At 46.8% G+C, this 21,006-nt stretch overlaps 1 protein-coding gene across 1 annotated transcript; it reads right to left on the reverse strand.

The window, feature by feature from the left end:
- Nucleotides 1-797: 797 nt before the first annotated feature.
- Nucleotides 798-20,308, reverse strand: LOC109874802 (uncharacterized). Its single transcript, XM_031810847.1, has 10 exons — nucleotides 20,173-20,308; nucleotides 14,957-15,028; nucleotides 9,212-9,357; nucleotides 8,586-8,647; nucleotides 7,941-8,103; nucleotides 7,541-7,724; nucleotides 6,344-6,487; nucleotides 5,888-6,110; nucleotides 4,613-4,811; nucleotides 798-4,395 (listed from the first exon to the last, which is right to left on the reverse strand). Exons 2-10 carry the CDS (start codon nucleotides 15,002-15,004, stop codon nucleotides 2,055-2,057), a joined length of 3,510 nt encoding a protein of 1,169 aa, XP_031666707.1. The 5' UTR covers nucleotides 15,005-15,028; nucleotides 20,173-20,308; the 3' UTR covers nucleotides 798-2,054.
- Nucleotides 20,309-21,006: the final 698 nt, after the last annotated feature.

The raw sequence follows: 21,006 nt of genomic DNA on the forward strand, positions 1-21,006 counted from the left end.
AATCAAATTTGATCGGTCACATACACATATTTAGCAGATGTTATTGTCGGTGTAGCGAAATGCTTGTGTTCCTAGCTCCAACAGTGCAGTAGTATCTAACTAAATGCTTGTGTTCCTAGCTCCAACAGTGCAGTAATATCTAACAATACACACAAATCTAAAAGTAAAAGAATGGAATTAAGAAATATATAAATAATAGCTTGAGCAATGTCGGAGTGGCATTGACTAAAATACAGTGGAATAGAATACAGTATATACATATGAGATGAGTAAAGCAGTATGTAAACATTATTAAAGTGACTAGTGTTTCATTATTAAAGTGGCCAGTGATTTCAAGTCTATGTACATAGGGCAGCAGCCTCTAAGGTGCAGGGTTACGTAACCGGGTGGAAGCCAGCTAGTGATGGTCATTTAACAGTCTGATGACCTTGAGATAGAAGCTGTTTTTCAGTCTCTTGGTCCCAGCTTGGATACACCTGTACTGACCTCGCCTTCTGGGTGACAGCGGGGTGAACAGGCCGTGGCTCGGGTGGTTGATGTCCTTGATGATCTTTTTGGCCTTCCTGTGACATCGGGTGCTGTAGGTGTCCTGGAGGACAGGTAGTTTCCCCTGGTGATGTGTTGGGCAGACCGCACCACCCTCTGAAGAGCCCTGTGGTTGTGGGCGGAGCAGTTGCCATACCAGGCAGTGATACAGCCTGACAGGATGTCCTCAATTGTGCATCTGTAAAAGTTTGTGAGGATTTTAGGGGCCAAGCCAAATTTCTTCAGCCTCCTGAGGTTGAAGAGGCGCTGTTGTTGCGCCTTCTTCACCACACTGTCTGTGTGGGTGGACCATTCCAGATCGTCAGTGATGTGTATACCGAGGAACTTGAAGCTTTCCACCTTCTCCACAGCCGTCCCGTCAATATGGATAGGGGCGTGTTTAAATGCTAGCACCAATCTAGCTAGGAATTGGATATCTAATCTCCTAGCAAGGATAACTATATAATCTCTCGTAGAACCGTATAATCTGTCACGAAGTGGTGGGCTGCATGGGACTAAGTTCTGGTCTTTGGGTTTTCATCACTGGTTATTTGGAGCATCAGGATTGGTGCGAAGGCAGTGCTTAAAGGACAATTCCACCCAAAAATGATATTTTGGTATTTGTTTCATTCCATTGTTGATGTAGTCCAAACATATTTTGCATGTCAGTAATCAAGTTTTCAAGATATATAACTTTCAAAATGCATCAAACCGGCTGTACTTCTATATTTTGAAAGTTATATATCTTGAAAACTTGATTACTGACATAGATAGCCCGTCGTGACGACTACTGTTGCTCCAATATGTTGACCAATTTACGCAAGGTTTTAGTTCTGGGTTAACCGAGATGAATATCTATCTAAAGCAAGAATATACCGGTAACTATGGAAATCTAAGGTCGCAGATTTCTATCTTTCATAGTCTACCAGAAAAGATGCCACAGCACCTAGTTTCATGGTAACATAAGGCTGTAGGGAATCACACTGGAAGAGAATAGAGAGTGCAGCCAATAGCCATATTGTCATATCATATGAACTGGGTAAAGTATCAGTCAAGAAACCTGTATCAGAGCCTAGTCTAAACATCTAAACGATGTCCTTGGGACGTGTCAACTCTGACATCACCCAATTGAAGTTGAAATTTAAAACGGTTAAGATTAGTTAAGGGTTAGGGTAGAGGTTAAGGTTAGGTTTAGGATTGGGACACCCCAAGGACCCCAGATAGCACGAACTATCAATCAATCAAATGTATTTATAAAGCCCTTTTTATATCAGCCAATGTCACAAAGTGCTGTACAGAAACCCACCCTAAAACCCCAAACAGCAAGCAATGCAGATGCCTATACCTGTACAGGAAGAGATGTAAGTTATGAGGAAGTGTTCAAAGCCAGATAAAAGGGTGGGTCACTTACATGTGGGAAGGTCTTTTGTTTATTTGATGCTATATAGTAGAAATAGAACAAAATCATCCAATGAATGAACTGAAGTGAGATGACATGGTCCTAACTGGAGGCGTGAAAAGTCAGCCGGCTACACAGGGCTGGAGGGCTCAGGGGAAGAGGAGAGGGAGATGGCTCCAACCACATACTCTGGTCCTCCCTGACCCTGCCCTGTCCTCCACAGCCCAGTGTAGAGCCTGTCCTCCAGGGTCACAGAAAGCTTATCAGACAGGCAAGGGGATGGAGCCTGAGCCTGGGGCTGAGGATGGGGATTTAAGCCTGGGGATTCAGGGTCAATGTGGAGAATAGGAGGATCGATGTGGGAGTCTTTCAGGGACTTAGGGAGAGCCACATGAGGGTTCTGTGTGGGGACAGAGGAGTAACTCTCTGATAGAGTCAAAGCTTGGCTACTGTTGTTGTTGTAATTGTCTACCCTCGGGTCCATCCCACTGGCCTCAGCCCTCAGTGTGTCAGATGACAGACTAGCTGTGTCCTGATTGGCTACAGTCTCATTCCCTGTGCTCTGATTGGTTGACTCCTTAACGTCTGTGTTCTCATGCACCGCACCCTCACAGGCCGCACCCTCATTGGTTGCTCCCTCGCTAGCCGCCCCCTCACTGGTCTCCTCGTCGGCTGCGCTGGCGATACGAGACAGCGTGCTGTGATAGCGTGTGTCTAGAGGGTATCCCGCACTGTCGCCCCTCCGTAAAGGTCTGAAACTCTGCCTCTCCAGAGAGGGCGAGTAGCGCCCCCCAGCACCAGACCCCGGGTCGCTGTACTGCTTGTGGCGTTGCCACTGCTTGCGAAGGTGGATGCGCGAGCGGTGCCGGGAGCGCAGTGGCGACTCCTGCTGGTCGAAGCGGGGATCGTGACGCAGGAACTCGTTGAACAGTGCGTCCGTCTTCTCGTCTATGCTGTAGTCACGCCGACGGAGGCGTACGGGCCTTGGCGAGGGAATGGGTTGGGGTTGGGGTTGGGGTTGGGGCAACTGCAGCGGCGGTTGTTGCAGTTGTAGCGATTTTAGTGGTGATACCGATTGTTCTTTGAGAATAAGCGTCTTTCCTCCATTAGTAGACCTTGGGGACCTCTTCAAAGGTTTCTCTTCCACCTCAGTACTCTTTCCTATCTCATCCTCCAACTCCTCCTGGAACACCTTGGCCTCGAAGCTCTCACACACGGTGCCCTTCCTCCCAGAGCTGGTGAAGAACAGCCTTCTCTCCGACGCCGTCTTCCCTCGAGGGCCTACAGGGGCCCCGAACAGCCTCAGCTCCTCAGGGGCCCTTATCGGAGCCTCAATGGACGTGTACCCACTGTCCATCTGCAGGAGCTTCCGGCTGCACACTTCCCCTTCACCTCCTCCTCCTCCTCCTCCTCCTCCTACCCCGGTTCCCCCTTCTCCTCCTCCCTCACTATCTCTCCTTTGGACCCCCTTGTGACCAATCTTTCTCCCAGTGTTCCTGTATTCCCCCTCCCCCTCTGTCTCCCTCTGTCCTCTGTCTCCCCACTCCTTTCCCCTGTCCCCATACTCCCATTCTTCCTCCAGTTCGTCGCCAAGGTCCTGGGAGAGGCAGGCAGCAAAGCCGGACCGGGCTGCAGCACCTCCTAGTGAACACACGCTGTCGGCGTCGCTGCGTATGGACTCCCTGTCCGTGCTGCTCTGGTCCGAGGAGGCATACTGCTCCAGAGAAGCTCGCAGGCTCCAGATGTCTCTGTACAGGGAGGGCTGGGTCTCAGAGCTCTCCTGTCGACTGATACACACCCCAGACCCAGACCTTGATCGAGGCCCTGGATCTTCCCATAACCCTGTCCCTGCTCCAGCACTTAGCACCCCTTCTAACCCTGATCCAGAATCTGCCTTCATCCTCACCCCTGATGCCCCTAGCCCTGCCTCAATTTCTAATTCTGCCCCTGTTATTGCCCCCACCTCTAACGTTGACTCAAACCTGTCTTCTGTCTCGACCTCTCTTTCTGTTCCCAGAACAGCCTCTACCCCTGTCTTGGCTCTTAACCCCATCCCTGCTTCTGTATTTGGAGTGGCCCCCAACCCATCCGCAGTCCTTGCCCTTATCCTTGCCTCAGCTCCTAGCTCTGCCTGGAAACTTTCTCCTCCCTCTTGGGCTTCGTCTGCACACAGACCTTCCATTATCTCTGATCCCATACCCACCCTTTGTTCTGTCCCTAAAATATCTGTCTCTTCCTCTTCATCTTCACCTGACTCTTCTCCTGGCCCAACCCATTCATTGACCTCCTCTTTTGCTTCTTTTCTTGTCACTGCCCCAGCTTCTCTCCATAACCCTGTCCCTGTTCCCGTCTCTTCCTCCCCAGGCTCTTGCCCTCTCTCTTGGGTCTCAGGGGGCTCTGGTGGTGGGTGAGTTGCGTTTCTCTCTGTCCTGCTGCTGCTGGCAGCCTCTACCACCGCCTCCACCTCTAACCTGCAGAGAGACAGAGAGACATCAGGTAGATTCACCATCAAACAAACACCCACGTGTTTTATTTCTCACCCACCTGTCTCTTATCTTTCTTAACACACTGCACTTATCAAAAGTAGTTAAGTTACGGAATTGATCATTTATTCAGATTCAATGGGTACCCCTATAACCGATATGAGTATAATACTGTTTGTTAGAAGTAAGAGTCTGCGAATGGTACCTGCTGAGACAGGGTGAGGGTGGGCAGGTGGGGGGCGATAGCGACCCTGCAGAGAGACGCTGGAGGCCGCTGCTCTGGCTGTGTGCGGAGGGGAGGGGCTGGATGATGTCACGGCGGAGAGGGGGTGAGACCTCTTCAGTTGGGTCTGTGTTATCACTGGCTGCTCTCTGTCTCTGGAACGGACGTCTCTTAGGAGAGCCTGGGGGAAACACACACACACACACAGTGTTCTCCTCTCCTCTATCTTCATATCGATTCCAATGCAGTTTAGGACTCGATTCAATTAGTAGTGCAGAAAATCTGCGTTATGGTGCCACTGACATTGTTTCCGCATTCTCGGAGACGGCATTCACGGTAAACGCTGCATACACTGCATTCATAAAGTATTCAGACCCCTTGACCTTTTCCACATGTTGTTACGTTACAGCCTTCTTCTAAAATGGATTAAATAAAATAAAAATTCTCACCAATCTACACACAATACCCCATAGTGACAAAGCCAAAACTGGTTTTAAGAAATACTTTATTTACATCAGTATTCAGACCCTTTACTATGAGACTCAAAATTGAGCTCATGTGCATCCTGTTTCCATTGATCATCCTTGAGATGTTTCTACAACTTGACTGAAGTCAGAGTCCACCTGTGGTAAATTCAATTGATTCGACATGATTTGGAAAGGCACACACCTGTCTATATAAGGTCCCACAGTTGACAGTGCATGTCTGAGCAAAAACCAAGCCATGAGGTCGAAGGAATTGACCGTAGAGCTCTGAGACAGGATTGTGTCGATGCACGAATCTGAGGAAGGGTACAAAAACATTTCTGCAGCATTGAAGGTCCCCAAGAACACAGTGGCCTCCATTATTCTTAAATGGAAGAAGTTTGGAACCACCAAGACTCTTCCTAGAGCTGGCCGCCAGGCCAAACTGAGCAATCGGGGGAGAAAGGCCTTGGTCAGGGAGGTGCCCAAGAACCTGATGGTCACTCTGACAGAGCTCCAGAGTTCCTCTGTGGAGATGGGAGAACCTTCCAGAAGGCAACCATCTCTGCACTCAGCACTCCACCAATCAGGCCTTTATGGTAAACAATTTAATACATTTTAGAATAAGGCTGTAACGTTACAAAATGTGGAAAAAGGCAAGGGGTCTGAATACTTCTCAAATGCACCGTATGTTGGCTCAATTGGAAATTACCTTTAAATTTCACATTAGTCCAAAAAGTTTAACTTAATAAAACCAGACATATGCCTCTAGCCTAGCAACATGACCTCTCACCTTTGGTGTCTAGACTGGCGGCACGATGGCTGCTGTCAAACTTCCACTTCCTGAAGTAAGGCCCGGCCCCCTCCAAGCTGGCATGCCGTCTCAGTTTGCAGAAGAAGTGCAGAACGGAACCCCGGTGAACGGGGGCCAGAGACGTTCCCCTCACTCCTCTCGTCCCTGTAATCTCCCTCTCTCCTTCTGTCCTAACCCACGGTCCGTCCCCTACGGCCTCTGCCTGTCAAAGCAGATAGAGTATAAGTAGAGATCGGTAGATAACGTAGATATAGAGATAATGTACATATAGAGATAATGTACATATAGAGAGGGTCAAGGAAAGGGTTTTAAGGACAGCCAAGTGGGGGCTTGAACCCCTGTCACCAAGGGGCATGCAGGGTTCCGAAATAGAGAGTGATACCTCTTCATCAGAGTCTGTAGTGGTGTGTGTATAAAGTAATGTATAATACTCACGGTTCTGGAGCGGGGGGTTGGGGGGCACAGGATTGGTGGACTGTCGCTGAGTCTGGAGTCCAGTAGGATGTAGTGGTGGATGTCTCCAGGGAGGGCACTACCAGAGCTCTGGCCCAACCAGGCGGGCCCAGCCCTCTCAGAAGACTACACAACACACGAGGTTCAGTTAGGATGATCAGGGAAAAGCAATCGCAAGGTTGTATAGTAGGTTGAGTACAGAGGATCCTGGTGGGAGGAGCTATAGGAGGATGGGCTCATTGTCATGGTTGGAATGGAATCAATGGAACCGTATCAAACACATCAAACATATTGACTTTGTTCTATCGATTCCCTTCTAGCCATTACAATGAGTCTTCCTATAGATCCTCCAACCATCCTACCAACCACCTCGGGTTGAGTAATTGAGTCAGCTAGATTGTTATCTACCTTTTTTTTAATTTTATTTTTAATTTTACCTTTATTTAACCAGGTAGGCAAGTTGAGAACAAGTTCTCATTTACAATTGCGACCTGGCCAAGATAAAGCAAAGCAGTTCGACAGATAAAACGACACAGAGTTACACATGGAGTAAAAACAAACATACAGTCAATAATGCAGTATAAACAAGTCTATATACAATGTGAGCAAATGAGGTGAGAAGGGAGGTAAAGGCAAAAAAGGCCATGATGGCAAAGTAAGTACAATATAGCAAGTAAAATACTGGAATGGTAGTTTTGCAATGGAAGAATGTGCAAAGTAGAAATAAAAAATAATGGGGTGCAAAGCAGCAAAATAAATAAATAAATAAAAATTAAATACAGTTGGGAAAGAGGTAGTTGTTTGGGCTAAATTATAGGTGGGCTATGTACAGGTGCAGTAATCTGTGAGCTGCTCTGACAGTTGGTGCTTAAAGCTAGTGAGGGAGATAAGTGTTTCTAGTTTCAGAGATTTTTGTAGTTCGTTCCAGTCATTGGCAGCAGAGAACTGGAAGGAGAGGCGGCCAAAGAAAGAATTGGTTTTGGGGGTGACTAGAGAGATATACCTGCTGGAGCGTGTGCTACAGGTGGGAGATGCTATGGTGACCAGCGAGCTGAGATAAGGGGGGACTTTACCTACCTTCCCTGACACCTGAAGTTCTAATGCCCTTAACCAATAAATGCTATGTTTTTTTTTACCATGGAAAAGTAATCATGCTAAATGTCAAATGTGGATGTTTACCTGGTAGAGGGGGTACAGTGGGGGTTTGGGAGTGGGCGGTTCGTTGACGTTGAGGCTGCTGCTCTCTGTAGATTCACACTCCATGATGGTGAGTATCTTCAGGGTAGAGGGAGGGGGGGCCAGGGGGAGGTGGGTCAGACGGGCCTTCTTCAGATGATGGAAGTCCCCTTCTGTGAGGGTGTATCTGAGTAGGAGGAGAGGAAGGAAATGGTATCTAAATTGAATTCAGTCCCAAGTTTCCATTGAGATAAAGAGATTGTTTTCCAAGGAAGACCTTGCTTCAAAAGACTTAACATTGTATGGAGACGACTCTCCACTTCCACCACCAATCTGTACTTGTGTTGCAACATCAACCTGAATGATACACGGCAGCCATTTTGTAAATAACATTGTCCTGTACCTGCGTCCTTTGTCCTGAGTCTTGCTCTCCTTTTCGTAAAGAGCTGACTCATTGAAGGAGACACGGCGGCCAGTAGAGCAGGTGGACATGAACCTGTCTGTCTCTTCATCATGGCAGCTAGACGGTGAGAGAGCATCTGATTCATCTAGCCTTATAGTGATGTCTGGAGAGAGGGGAGGAGAGGAGAGGAGGAGAGGTGATGTGAGAGGGGGAGGAGAGGTGATGTGAGAGGGAGAGGATGTGAGAGGGGGAGGAGAGGAGAGGAGGAGAGATGATGTGAGAGGGGGAGGAGAGGTGATGTGAGAGGGGGAGGAGAGGTGATGTGAGAGGGGGAGGAGAGGAGAGGAGAGGAGGAGAGGGAGAGGTGATGTGAGAGGGGGAGGAGAGGTGATGTGAGAGGGGGAGGAGAGGTGATGTGAGAGGGGGAGGAGAGGTGATGTGAGAGGGAGCGGAGAGGAGATGTGAGAGGGAGCGGAGAGGAGATGTAAGAGGGAGCGGAGAGGAGATGTAAGAAGAGGGGAGGAGAGGAAAAGAGAGGAGATGAGACAAGAGGAGAGAAAAAATGTAAGGAGAAGGTGTCAGTTTCTATGGTTTTAATACAAATATTCTGTGTCTAAACGGAAGTAGAATGTACATCCTCCTTACCTTGTGTGGGCTGTGAATCCTCCACATAGGTGGTATTAGTCTTCTCTGGATCATCACTGGCCCTGCATACAGAGGACAGAAAAAGAGGGAGAAAGGAGGGTGAAAGGAGGGAGAAAGGAGGGAGAAAGGAGGGAGAAAAGAGGGAGAAAGGAGGGAGAAAGGAGGGAGAAAAGAGGGAGAAAGGAGGGAGAAAAGAGGGAGAAAGGAGGGAGAAAAGAGGGAGAAAGGAGGGAGAAAGGAGGGAGAAAAGAGGGAGAAAAGAGGGAGAAAGGAGGGAGAAAGGAGGGAGAAAAGAGGGAGAAAAGAGGGAGAAAAGAGGGAGAAAAGAGGGAGAAAGGAGGGAGAAAGGAGGGAGAAAGGGAGTGTTATTGGTACTGTCTCTTTGCCCTTTGCGGTCAAAAAATAGAACTGTCTCCAGGCATCAAAGATTTAATGCTCATTTTGATTTCACTCTGAGCAGTAATCCATTTCTATCCTAATCACTTCAACACTGTGTCTCCTAATCTCTCTGTGCAGACGTGCCACAGTTTTGTTAATACATAATACACTTAGTCAGAGTTAGAGCCAGGGACATGACCTATAATGCTGTAGGTTGGGTTACTGTAGAGGTGAGAAGTGTGTGGTACCTGGAGTAACGGCGGCTGCCCACAGAGCAGCGGTGACAGAACAACAACAGCACGGAGAGAAGGATCAGTGAACCTCCAGCGAACACACACAGCAGGACCAGCAGGATCACATAGTTCTCAACCCGTCCTACCGACACTGGCACCTCCTGTATAGAGGGAAGGACCATAAGGGTCAGAGGCCTAGTACCTTACCCTAGACACAACCCCTTTCAACCAATGGCAGTCTGTAAAAGTTTCCCAAATAGATCTTTGGTTAAGGGAACTTCTATCTGGAGAAACGGGGTGTGACACTTCAGGTTTAATTTAGCCTAGCAGCTTACCCTCGTGGCTAACACTTTCAGTGTACACAGATCTGAAATTACTGGATAGGTGACAGAAATATGATAGAAAATCTATTGTATTTCGTACTTTGCATCCCATTAAAGGGTTTTGCCTTGCATTACGGTTGTGGGTCATAATGTATTGTATTGTCAATCAATGATTGAATAGATAGCCTGCAGTACAGTATTCTTTTGAAATGCATTATGTTTTCACACCATGTTTGTGTGAATGCGTGTGTGAATCTACTGTGCCGAGCCAACATCTCAGCTACATGACTAGTGCTGCTGGGAAAAAGATCCTTTTCCTTTTGAAGTCAGAAGAAATATTTTTGTCCCATTACTGTGTCAGCTCAGCAGTGTAATATTTAATAAGGATTTATTAATACAGAAAGATGTAAGCCACACATACACACATACAGTAATGTTGCACAACTGCTCTTCTCTGTACTTTGTGATTAACGTGCTCTGTCTTCCCTAAGTGATCCTCAGGATTAGAATCGAAACGTCAATGAGACCTTTAATTCAATTTCCCTGCTCATCTGACTGAGGGGAAAATGAGGACTCTGCATGCTAAAAATGGAAATGGGTGGAGAAAGGGAGGGAAGATGTAGAGGAGAGGGGGAGAGATGGGGAGAGGAGGAGAGAGGAAGAGAGGGGGAGAGGGAGAGAGAGGGAGAGAGGGGAGAGGAGGAGACGAGGAGAGAGGGAGAGAGGGAGAGAGGGGGAGAGGGGGGAGAGGGGGAGAGGAGGAGAGAGGGAGAGAGGGGGAGAGGAGGAGAGAGGAGGAGAGAGGAGGAGAGAGGGAGAGAGGGAGAGAGGAGGAGGAGGAGAGAGAGAGAGAGAGAGGGGGAGAGGAGGAGAGAGGGAGAGAGAGGGGAGAGGAGGAGGGGAGGAGAGAGGGAGAGAGAGGGGGAGAGGAGGAGAGAGGGAGAGAGGGAGGAGAGGAGGATATGGAGAGAGGGGGGAGAGGAGGAGATGGAGAGAGGAGGAAAGGAGGGAAGATGTAGAGGAGAGGGGGAGAGAGGGGGAGAGGAGGAGAGAGGGGGAGAGGAGGAGAGAGGGAGAAGGGGGAGAGATGGAGAGACGGGGGAGAGGAGGAGATGGAGAGGAGGAAAGGAGGGAAGATGTAGAGGAGAGGGGGAGAGATGGGGAGAGGAGGAGAGAGGGAGAGAGGGGGAGAGGGGGAGAGATGGAGAGACGGGGGAGATGGAGAGAGACGGGGGAGATGGAGAGAGGAGGAAAGGAGGAGAGAGGGAGAGAGAGTGAGAGATGGAGAGAGGAGGGGGAGAGAGGGGAGAAACAGAGGAGAGAGGGAGAGAGGGGGAGAGGAGGAGAGACGGGGGAGAGGAGGAGATGGAGAGAGGAGGAAAGGAGGAGAGAGGGAGAGAGGGGAGAGACGGGGGAGAGGGGGAGATGGAGAGAGGAGGGGGAGAGAGGGGAGAGACGGAGGAGAGAGGGAGAGAGGGGAGAGACGGGGGAGAGGGGGAGATGGAGAGAGAGAGAAGAGGAGAGAGGAGGGGCGACAGGGCGGCATCATCAGGAGGAGACAGTCAGATCGTGGTAAGCAGTGAGAACCAGACTTTTCTGCTGATGTTGTATTATGGACTGATTCTGATAATGGAGGGCCATTAAAAGCCAATGACAAAGCAGTTCTATATTGAATTTCATTTAACACACCCCTCTACTCTAATTACACTATGATTAAGACAGAGAGGAAAGTAAGGGATTGGCTGTGATATCAAATGTGCTATGAGTCATGCTAAGATTGGTGATTGAGTGAAAGACCGAACACTCCATACTATGGATGGGGAAGCCCTCTAGATCACAAGAGTCTACAGTGATTCATAACCTTGACTGAGGGAACAACAAGGTCAACCTAGAAATTCCACACAGTATTACTGTTCCACACAGTATTACTGTATACTGAGTTAATAACTAATGCACCCCTGAGAGAGAGAAGGGGGGGATAGAATGAGAGAGAGAGAGAAGGGGGGGATGGAATGAGAGAGAGAGAGCGAGATGGAGAGAGTGAGACAGAAGAGTGAGAGACAGACAAAGAAAGAATGTAGAGATAGGGGAAGGATCTGAGTCTGCAACTCTACATTTTCCACAGAGGAGTTTGGAACCCTCAGAATTAGCTTCTGGGGAAAGTTCCAGAACACCACCCATCAGTCAAACATTGTCAACCTGTGAACTCCAATCACACACACAATCCAGCAACTGAGAGAATATTCTACGGGGAATGACTGGGAGGGAGAAGTGGCCATGGTTTCCAATCGAATGCCCTTCTGAGAATGAAAACAGCTGGCGTCAGGTTAGTTGCTAGCATAACCAGGCCTCGGATCAAAGCATCACTAGATTCGCTAATGAAACATAAATAATTGTGTGCCTATTGTTTGACCTTAGAAAGCGCGAACACATTTAAATAAGTGATCATCAGCATATTAATTTTTACTCTGCCTTCATCCTCTTTCTGTTACTGGACTACAGAAGTGTCTTAGTGAATAACATATCACACAGGGTTCATCCATTAGTATATAGGTTCAGCAGGAGGGGGACTCATGTAAAGACTGTGTGTAGGTCTAGACAGTGAGGTGGGGATGGAGTACAGTGTGTTATGGCGTAGTAACAGGGAAAGGGGGGTACCTAGTCAGTTGTACAACTGAAATGTGTCTTCTGCATTTGACCCAACCCCTCTGAATCAGATAGGTGCTTGGGGCTACCTTAATTCGGCATCATTGGCGCTCGGGATCTGTTGTTGGGGGTTAACTGTCTTGCTCAGGGGCAGAATGAGCTCGGCTCCTTCAGGGAAAGCCTCACAGGCAGCACAATTACCTGATGGGTCTCAGTTATCATTACAGGAAACATCTCACACACACACACACAACTTCTCCACTGCCAGAGTGACTGTAGTGTAATAATGCAATCTGCTGTTTTTACAAACTCAGCTCAACAGTAAGAACAACACAATCAATCAGTGGGAGCAGCTAAATCCCTGGCCGGCTACCTGCAGACCATATTACTAACCCACTGAAACCCCGGCCGGCTACCTGCAGACTATATTACTAACCCACTGAAACCCTGGCCGGCTACCTGCAGACTATATTACTAACCCACTGAAACCCTGGCCGGCTACCTGCAGACTATATTACTAACCCACTGAAACCCTGGCCGGCTACCTGCAGACTATATTACTAACCCACTGAAACCCTGGCCAGCTACCTGCAGACTATATTACTAACCCACTGAAACCCTGGCCGGCTACCTGCAGACCATATTACTAACCCACTGAAACCCTGGCCGGCTACCTGCAGACCATATTACTAACCCACTGAAACCCTGGCCGGCTACCTGCAGACCATATTACTAACCCACTGAAACCCCGGCCGGCTACCTGCAGACTATATTACTAACCCACTGAATCCCTGGCCGGCTACCTGCAGACTATATTACTAACCCACTGAAACCCTGGCCGGCTACCTGCAGACTATATTACTAACCCTCTGAAACCCTGGCCAGCTACCTGCAGACCATATCACTAACCCACTGAAACCCTGGCCGGCTACCTGCAGACCATATTACTAACCCACTGAAACCCTGGCCGGCTACCTGCAGACCATGTTACTAACCCACTGAATCCCTGGCCGGCTATCTGCAGACCATATCACTAACCCACTGAAACCCTGGCCGGCTACCTGCAGACCATATCACTAACCCACTGAAACCCTGGCCGGCTACCTGCAGACCATATCACTAACCCACTGAAACCCTGTCCGGCTACCTGCAGACCATATTACTAACCCTCTGAAACCCTGGCCGGCTACCTGCAGACCATATCACTAACCCACTGAAACCCTGGCCGGCTACCTGCAGACCATATCACTAACCCACTGAAACCCCGGCCGGCTACCTGCAGACCATATCACTAACCCACTGAAACCCTGGCCGGCTACCTGCAGACCATATCACTAACCCACTGAAACCCTGGCCGGCTACCTGCAGACCATATCACTAACCCACTGAAACCCTGGCCGGCTACCTGCAGACCATATCACTAACCCACTGAAACCCTGGCCGGCTATCTGCAGACCATATCACTAACCCACTGAAACCCTGGCCGGCTACCTGCAGACCATATCACTAACCCACTGAAACCCTGGCCGGCTACCTGCAGACCATATCACTAACCCACTGAAACCCTGGCCGGCTACCTGCAGACTATATTACTAACCCACTGAAACCCCGGCCGGCTACCTGCAGACCATATCACTAACCCACTGAAACCCCGGCCGGCTATCTGCAGACCATATCACTAACCCACTGAAACCCTGGCCGGCTACCTGCAGACCATATCACTAACCCACTGAAACCCTGGCCGGCTACCTGCAGACCATATCACTAACCCACTGAAACCCTGGCCGGCTACCTGCAGACTATATTACTAACCCACTGAAACCCCGGCCGGCTACCTGCAGACCATATCACTAACCCACTGAAACCCTGGCCGGCTACCTGCAGACTATATTACTAACCCACTGAAACCCTGGCCGGCTACCTGCAGACCATATCACTAACCCACTGAAACCCTGGCCGGCTACCTGCAGACCATATTACTAACCCACTGAAACCCTGGCCGGCTACCTGCAGACCATATCACTAACCCACTGAAACCCACTGTAACCCACTGGGCTCATCTGAAATGACAGGCTGCAGCCAGCCACTGAACCCAATGTCTGCTCCTGGGTTACGGACACAAAGACTGGGGGCTCAATGGAAAGAAAAAACAGGATGGAGGGGAGAGACCGAAGGGAGATTGTGGGGAGATAAAGAGAGAGGGAGAAGTGTGAGAAAAGAGGTAGGAGAGAGGATGAAGATAGCATGGAGAGAGATGGATGAAGAGAAGGTGGAGAGATGATAGAGAGTAGGAGAGCACAAGATGAATGAAGAGAAAGTGGAGAGATGATAGAGAGAGTAGGAGAGCACAAGATGGATGAAGAGAAGGTGGAGAGATGATAGAGAGAGTAGGAGAGCACAAGATGAATGAAGAGAAGGTGGAGAGATGATAGAGAGAGTATGAGAGCACAAGATGGATGAGGAGAAGGTGGAGAGATGATAGAGAGAGTAGGAGAGCACAAGATGGATGAACAGAAGGTGGAGAGATGATAGAGAGAGTAGGAGAGCACAAGATGAATGAAGAGAAGGTGGAGAGATGATAGAGAGTAGGAGAGCACAAGATGGATGAAGAGAAGGTGGAGAGATGATAGAGAGTAGGAGAGCACAAGATGAATGAAGAGAAGGTGGAGAGATGATAGAGAGAGTAGGAGAGCACAAGATGAATGAAGAGAAGGTGGAGAGATGATAGAGAGAGTAGGAGAGCACAAGATGGATGGAGAGAGGACAGGAGGTAGAGAGCTGCAGTACTTACGGTGGAGTTCTCCGTCAGGCTTGTCAGTACAGGCGAGTCATTGCTCATGGTCCAGGTCAGAGAGAGTGAACCCTGAGGACGATAAACAGAGGAGAGGAGAGGAGAGGAGAGCTTAGATACTCATAAACTATCCAGTCTAGTTCTTTCTTGCGCGCAGGCTGCCCTGATACTGTCTGGAGCCTGATTTAACATGTGCTCCACTTATCTAAAGGACTTGCAGTCAGTGCATTCATCTTAACATAGCTAGGTGAGAAAACCACAGTCGTAGTAAGCGCATTTTTCCTCAGTACAGAAGTTATCAGCAAAGTCAGGGCTAATAGGAATAGACAAGTGCAAGTATTTATTTTTATGGGGTGGGAGTAAGATGGATGTCTTATTTAAATACTCTTTGAAGAGGTAGGGTTTCAGATGTTTTCAGAAGATGGGCATGGACTCAGAAGATGGGCAGGGACTCAGAAGATGGGCAGGGACTCAGAAGATGGGCAGGGACTCAGAAGATGGGCAGGGACTCAGAAGATGGGCAGGGACTCAGAAGATGGGCAGGGACTCAGAAGATGGGCAGGGACTCAGAAGATGGGCAGGGACTCAGAAGATGGGCAGGGACTCAGAAGATGGGCATGGACTCAGAAGATGGGCAGGGACTCAGAAGATGGGCAGGGACTCAGAAGATGGGCATGGGGAAGCTCATTCCACCATCAAAGTGCCAGGACAGATATAAGATTTGTCTGGGCTGAGTGGGAGCTGAACCTCCGTAGGGGTGGGACGGCCAAGAGACCAGAGGTGGCAGAACGGAGTGCTCGGGTTAGGGTGTGGGATTTGAGCACAGTCTGAAGGTAGGCAGGGGGCAGTTCCCCTTGCTGCTCCTTAGGTCTTACATGTTCACAATAATCTCCTAGAACAACAAAGTGAAGGGAAATACCTAGTCAGTTGTACAACTGAATGCCTTCAACTGAAATGTGTCTTCTGCATTTAACCCAACTCCGCTGAATCAGAGAGTTGCAGGGGCTGCCTTAAAATCAACATCCACAGCACCTAGGAAACTGCCTTGCTCAGTGGCAGAATGACAGATTTTTACCCTGTCAGCTCAGGGATTCGATCCAGCAACCTTTCCAGTTACTGGCCCAATGCTCTAACCACTAGGCTACCTGTCACCCAAAGTACTAGTGTATTACATTTAAGTGGAATGCATTAGCAGTGCGACAACACTGACCTCATATACAGTATAAATTGTGTATCAGGTGTGCATGCGGGTGCGTGCAATGGCTAATCCCACGTCTCTCTTGTTCTTCTGATTGTATTACAATACAATAATCTGCTCTATACGCTACTCTCATCAGAGACTACCACATAATCTCTTTGGCATGAATGTGTGTGTGCAAAATTCTGATTCATACTCAGAAAAACTTTGTCACATCCCCACACCATATGAGCACCTTATTTTACGCAAAACCTCATCCAACCTGCTCAGTCCTTTGGTAGAGCGAGGAGCTTTCTACAAACACCAGCCCAGTTCAAATGTTTCGTTTAAACCATAAAACATAAGCCCTATTACTTGTAAATTGACGGGACATACAGTACCAGTCAAAAGTTTGGACACACCTATTTATTCAAGGGTTTTTCTTTATTTGTACTATATTCTACATTATAGAATAATAGTGAAGACATCACAACTATGAAATAACACATATGGAATCATGTAGGTTCCAAAAGAGTGTTAAACAATAAAAATAGATTTTATATTTGAGATTCTTCAGTAGCCACCCTGCCTTGATGTATTCTCTGAACCAGCTTCACCTGGAATGCTTTTCCAAAAGTCTTGGATTTTTATTCTATAATGTATAAAATAGTAAAAATAAAGAAAAACCCTTAAATGAGTAGGTGTGTCCAAACTTTTGATTGGTACTGTACCAGCTCATGTTACCCTTAGACACACATAAAACCCTCATTAGCCACATATGTAATGAGTTCCTGTGATGTTTTACACATTTTACATTTCTATGTTGACCTCAGGGCAGTGTTAATTTCGTCAACAAAAATAGTGACAAAAATATTAGTCCGACACCTATTTTTTAGTGGCAATTCACGAGACAATAACTGACTAAATCAGGGCTATTCAACTGGTGGCCCGCGGGTCAAATCCGGCCCGTTTATTCATTTCGACTGGTCCTTTGATCAATTCTGAACATGAATAAAAGATCTGCATTCAGCGCTGAAATGACAAGCTCCCCTGTGCCCCCTCAAAAAACCAACAACCTTCCCCAAAGCAAAAAGAGAACTTTGACAACCCTCCACTATTTTGAACCATCCCTCCCCCAGTACATTTTGATCTGTCCCTAAAATCTGACTAGTAAATGGACTGGACAAGAGTTTTTGGAGGGTTTCCAATCTGGCAGCAACACAACCTTGATGCAAATTAGGCACACACCTTAATCTTCCGGTGGTAGAAGCTCCCGGTAGAAAAAGGGGCAATGTTTGGAGCCAATTTACTTATCTTTCGATGGGGCCTGCTACTGTGATGAGCGAGCCACATCTCTCCCTCTCCCTCAATGTGCGCTCCGGGAGAGAGACAAAAGGCTTCTGGTTTTATAACATTTCATAATCCAATCGCTGGAAATACAAACGTTAGAAGCAACTACGTTTGTTCTCAGCTTTCTGTGGGTATATGTTTTATTTGTCATATTGAGCTCATATAGCAACTATGCCTTTAAGATACAAAGGGCGAAATGAAGAATTGCATATCCGCCATTGTGATTTTTTTGTTGTTGTTCATTTTATTAGGATCTCCATTAGCCGACGCCAATAGTGACAGCTAGTCTTACTGGGGATAGACACAATGAAAAACACATTATCAGACAAAATACTTTACAAAATTAAAAACATTAACATGTTGTGTGTCTGTGTGTGTGTGTACACACAAAAAGTAGGTCACATGTCAGTACATACACACAGCAAGTAGGTCACATGTCAGTACATACACACAGCAAGTAGGTCACATGGGGGAGAGGCATTGTGCAGTGAGGTGTTGTTGTTGTTTTTTCATTTTTTGAAACCAGGTTTATTGTTCACTTGCACTATATAAGATTGAAGGGAGTTCCATGCAATCATGGCTCTGTACAATGCTGTAAGTTTCCTTGAACTTGCTCTGGAATGGGGACTGTGAAAAGGTGGCATGTCTGGTGTGGTAAGTGTGTGTGTCAGTTCTGTGTGTAAGTTGACTATGCAAACAATTTGGAATTTCCAACACATGAATGTTTGTACTAAAAACAAGAAGCGATGCAGTCAGAGCGCATAGGGTAGCAGGCTACAACTGCAACACTTTTTAGGACATTCAATTGACTGTTTACGTGACTACTAGCTGTGAGTATTATGTTTAGTCGTACCGTTCTAGCTAATGTGTTTTGAGTTTTCACTTCTTCATGCTGTGAATTAGACCCAGAATAAATTATCTTATGACAGTAAAGCACATAAAGATGCAGGTGAATCCAACCCTACTGAACAACTAAATTATAAAAATATAAAAACATAAAAACAATATCCTATAGTCAAGCTGCAATTCATGACTATCACTGGATTAGGTTGCACTTGCACATACAAATATCTTGCATAAGTGCTTGGACATGTTAGATGAAACACTGAACATGAATTCTTGAATAGCCTACCTTCTCAGTAGCCTGTTACACAGTCTACACCACTGTGAAGTATTTTATAAGGTGATTACACAGCACTGTGATGCTGAGGGGAAAACAAATGGTGCGACCAAATCATGGGCTGATGCCACCAACTGAAAAAGTTAGTCTGGAGACCTGTCAAGGGGTGGGATTTTTAATCTGCTGCTGAGTAATGCGCTCTTCTGCCCATTTGGCTGTTGGGAAGAGAATCATGCGATAGGATGTTATGCTATGTTTGTGCACATGGAAGTCAGTGATTTATGTTTAGTATAGGTTAATGAGGCAATAGAAATATGTGACTCAAATGTGACTAAAATGAAAGGGCATTTAGTTGACTAAAATGGCCCACTATTTTCGTCATTTTGACAATAACTAAACTAAATTATTCTTCAAATGACAAAGATGTGACTAAGACATAATTGTATTTTAATAAAAATGACTAAGACTAGACTAAATCTAAAAAATGGTGCCAAGATGAACACTTCCTCAGGGCAAAGTGATCTAGCGAGTGCAGCTTTCTCCTCCCTTATTCCACTCGGGGGAATCATGCAATTGTAGGACTATAGATTGTCCCTGAAATAATCAGAGATGTGCCTGTACTTGAGGAAACAGCAGAAGTCTAGTACACTTGCTGTAAGTGAAGCCTGCCACATCAGATATGAGGGCTGATGTGTCACAGCAGGTGAAAGTGAAATGATATGATCCAGATCCTTGGACTAAGCCTAATGAAAGGCTTTGGCTAACTTTTTAATTATGACCGAAATAATGTAATGTTCCTCACTATAATATCCATATAATATCGTGCTTTCTGGGCATCAGAAATATGGGCACGGCAACAAAAAGAAAGTCCGTGGATATTCTAGCACATTCTTTTCTACATATGAAACATTTGAAATAACGTCACATCATGTCTCGTCATGCATTGTAGTAACCCCCCAGTTTCTTTCCCCTTTGATGATAACCGAAGCGCGCTCTCTCTCCTCGGGTTGGTGCTGAGACAGCGCTCATCTCAGCATCCTTTCTTCCGAGAAACCGCTGATCAAGGAAGTCGTTGCACATGCATGCACCATCTTATTTTTGACACACATCTTACAGTAAACAGCCAAGCGGTGTGAATTATTACCAAAAAATAACATCGAATATATTTGACCATCATCGGCAATTGTTGTTGCCTTTTATGTAACAAAAGTGCTTATTGTACTGCATAGGCTATGGCAAACTTCACAATCAGACGTGTGCTCTCCTCACATCGCTGTATCATTTTCATCGCAATGGTGTGGCGAGATTTATAAGCAATATGTTTGGTAAATTGTATTCTACAGTATGGATCGCTAATCCTATCCACATCACATCCCCTACTACCCCAACTAGCCTACTAGATATATAGGGCAGTGCTGGAATGACTACATGTAAACTGTATCAGAGTAGGCTACAGTAGTGCACTATCCCTCCATTCTACTAGAATATATAATTCAATCATAAATCAAAGGCAACAGATGGATTGGCTGTATGTATAAAACCGAAAGCCTACTATGGAGACACACGTACCTTATTCTGGGTTACTTCATGTGGTCCATTTGACGCTGTCCATCACACGCAAATAGCGTCAGTCTTCTCCGCATAGTTTAATTTGGGCGTTAAATGCCGATCTTAGTTATGAATGAAACCGGACTGAATAAGACACACCCACAGCCCGATCCTGAAAACACCACGTGACGAAGACGGCGAAGACGTGAGATGGAACAGACACTGGTGGTCCGTGCAAGTTTACGCGAAGCGCGTGGGAATCGTTTCTTCCATTTATATTTTGCATAATTCATAATAGCCCTCGCACTAAGATGTGAAACAAAGATTTTGATATTATTGTTTTATTGATATCCTTGCTCTCCTTTTGCTAAACGAAAAACACAGATCAGCAAACACAGTCAGTGAGCTTTGCAGGTAAAATATTTTTGATAGTTACTTTCATTACCTGTCTTGATGATTCATGACACACCTATAACGGAGGTAATTAATGCCCATGATAATATCATATCCATTATAGAAAGTTCCTGAACCAATTGAGATGCAAATATTCACCTCTTGCAGTTTCGTCTTATACCCACATGGTGGTATTGTTGCACCATAGCGCAATTGTGGACCGGCCAACAATACTCGAATTGAGGTCCAGTTTACTTGCTAAAAAAAAATAAGATAGGTTATTTGCTTACACAGAACATTACTATGTCTTTACCTCACAACAATTTCAGTATGAATGTGAACTGTAATTAACAAAAAATTAACATTTTCAGATGAATTTGAGACACTTCAACATCTGTGTTGACTGTGTTGACTAGTCAAGGGCTGGTCAAGGGCTGGTTCCTGATAGGGTCGGTGCTATCC

The sequence above is a fragment of the Oncorhynchus kisutch genome, linkage group LG30 (genome assembly GCF_002021735.2).
Source record: "Oncorhynchus kisutch isolate 150728-3 linkage group LG30, Okis_V2, whole genome shotgun sequence".
Taxonomy (NCBI): Eukaryota; Metazoa; Chordata; class Actinopteri; order Salmoniformes; family Salmonidae; genus Oncorhynchus; species Oncorhynchus kisutch.

Excerpts from the sequence above, each read along its gene's own strand:
- LOC109874802 (XM_031810847.1), bottom strand. The coding sequence starts at position 15,004 with ATGAGCAATGACTCGCCTGTACTGACAAGCCTGACGGAGAACTCCACC. Across the intron at positions 8,648-9,211 it reads GGCAGCCGCCGTTACTCCAG|GGCCAGTGATGATCCAGAGA; the intron begins GTACCACACACT and ends CTCTGTATGCAG. Across the intron at positions 8,104-8,585 it reads GGATTCACAGCCCACACAAG|ACATCACTATAAGGCTAGAT; the intron begins GTAAGGAGGATG and ends CCCTCTCTCCAG.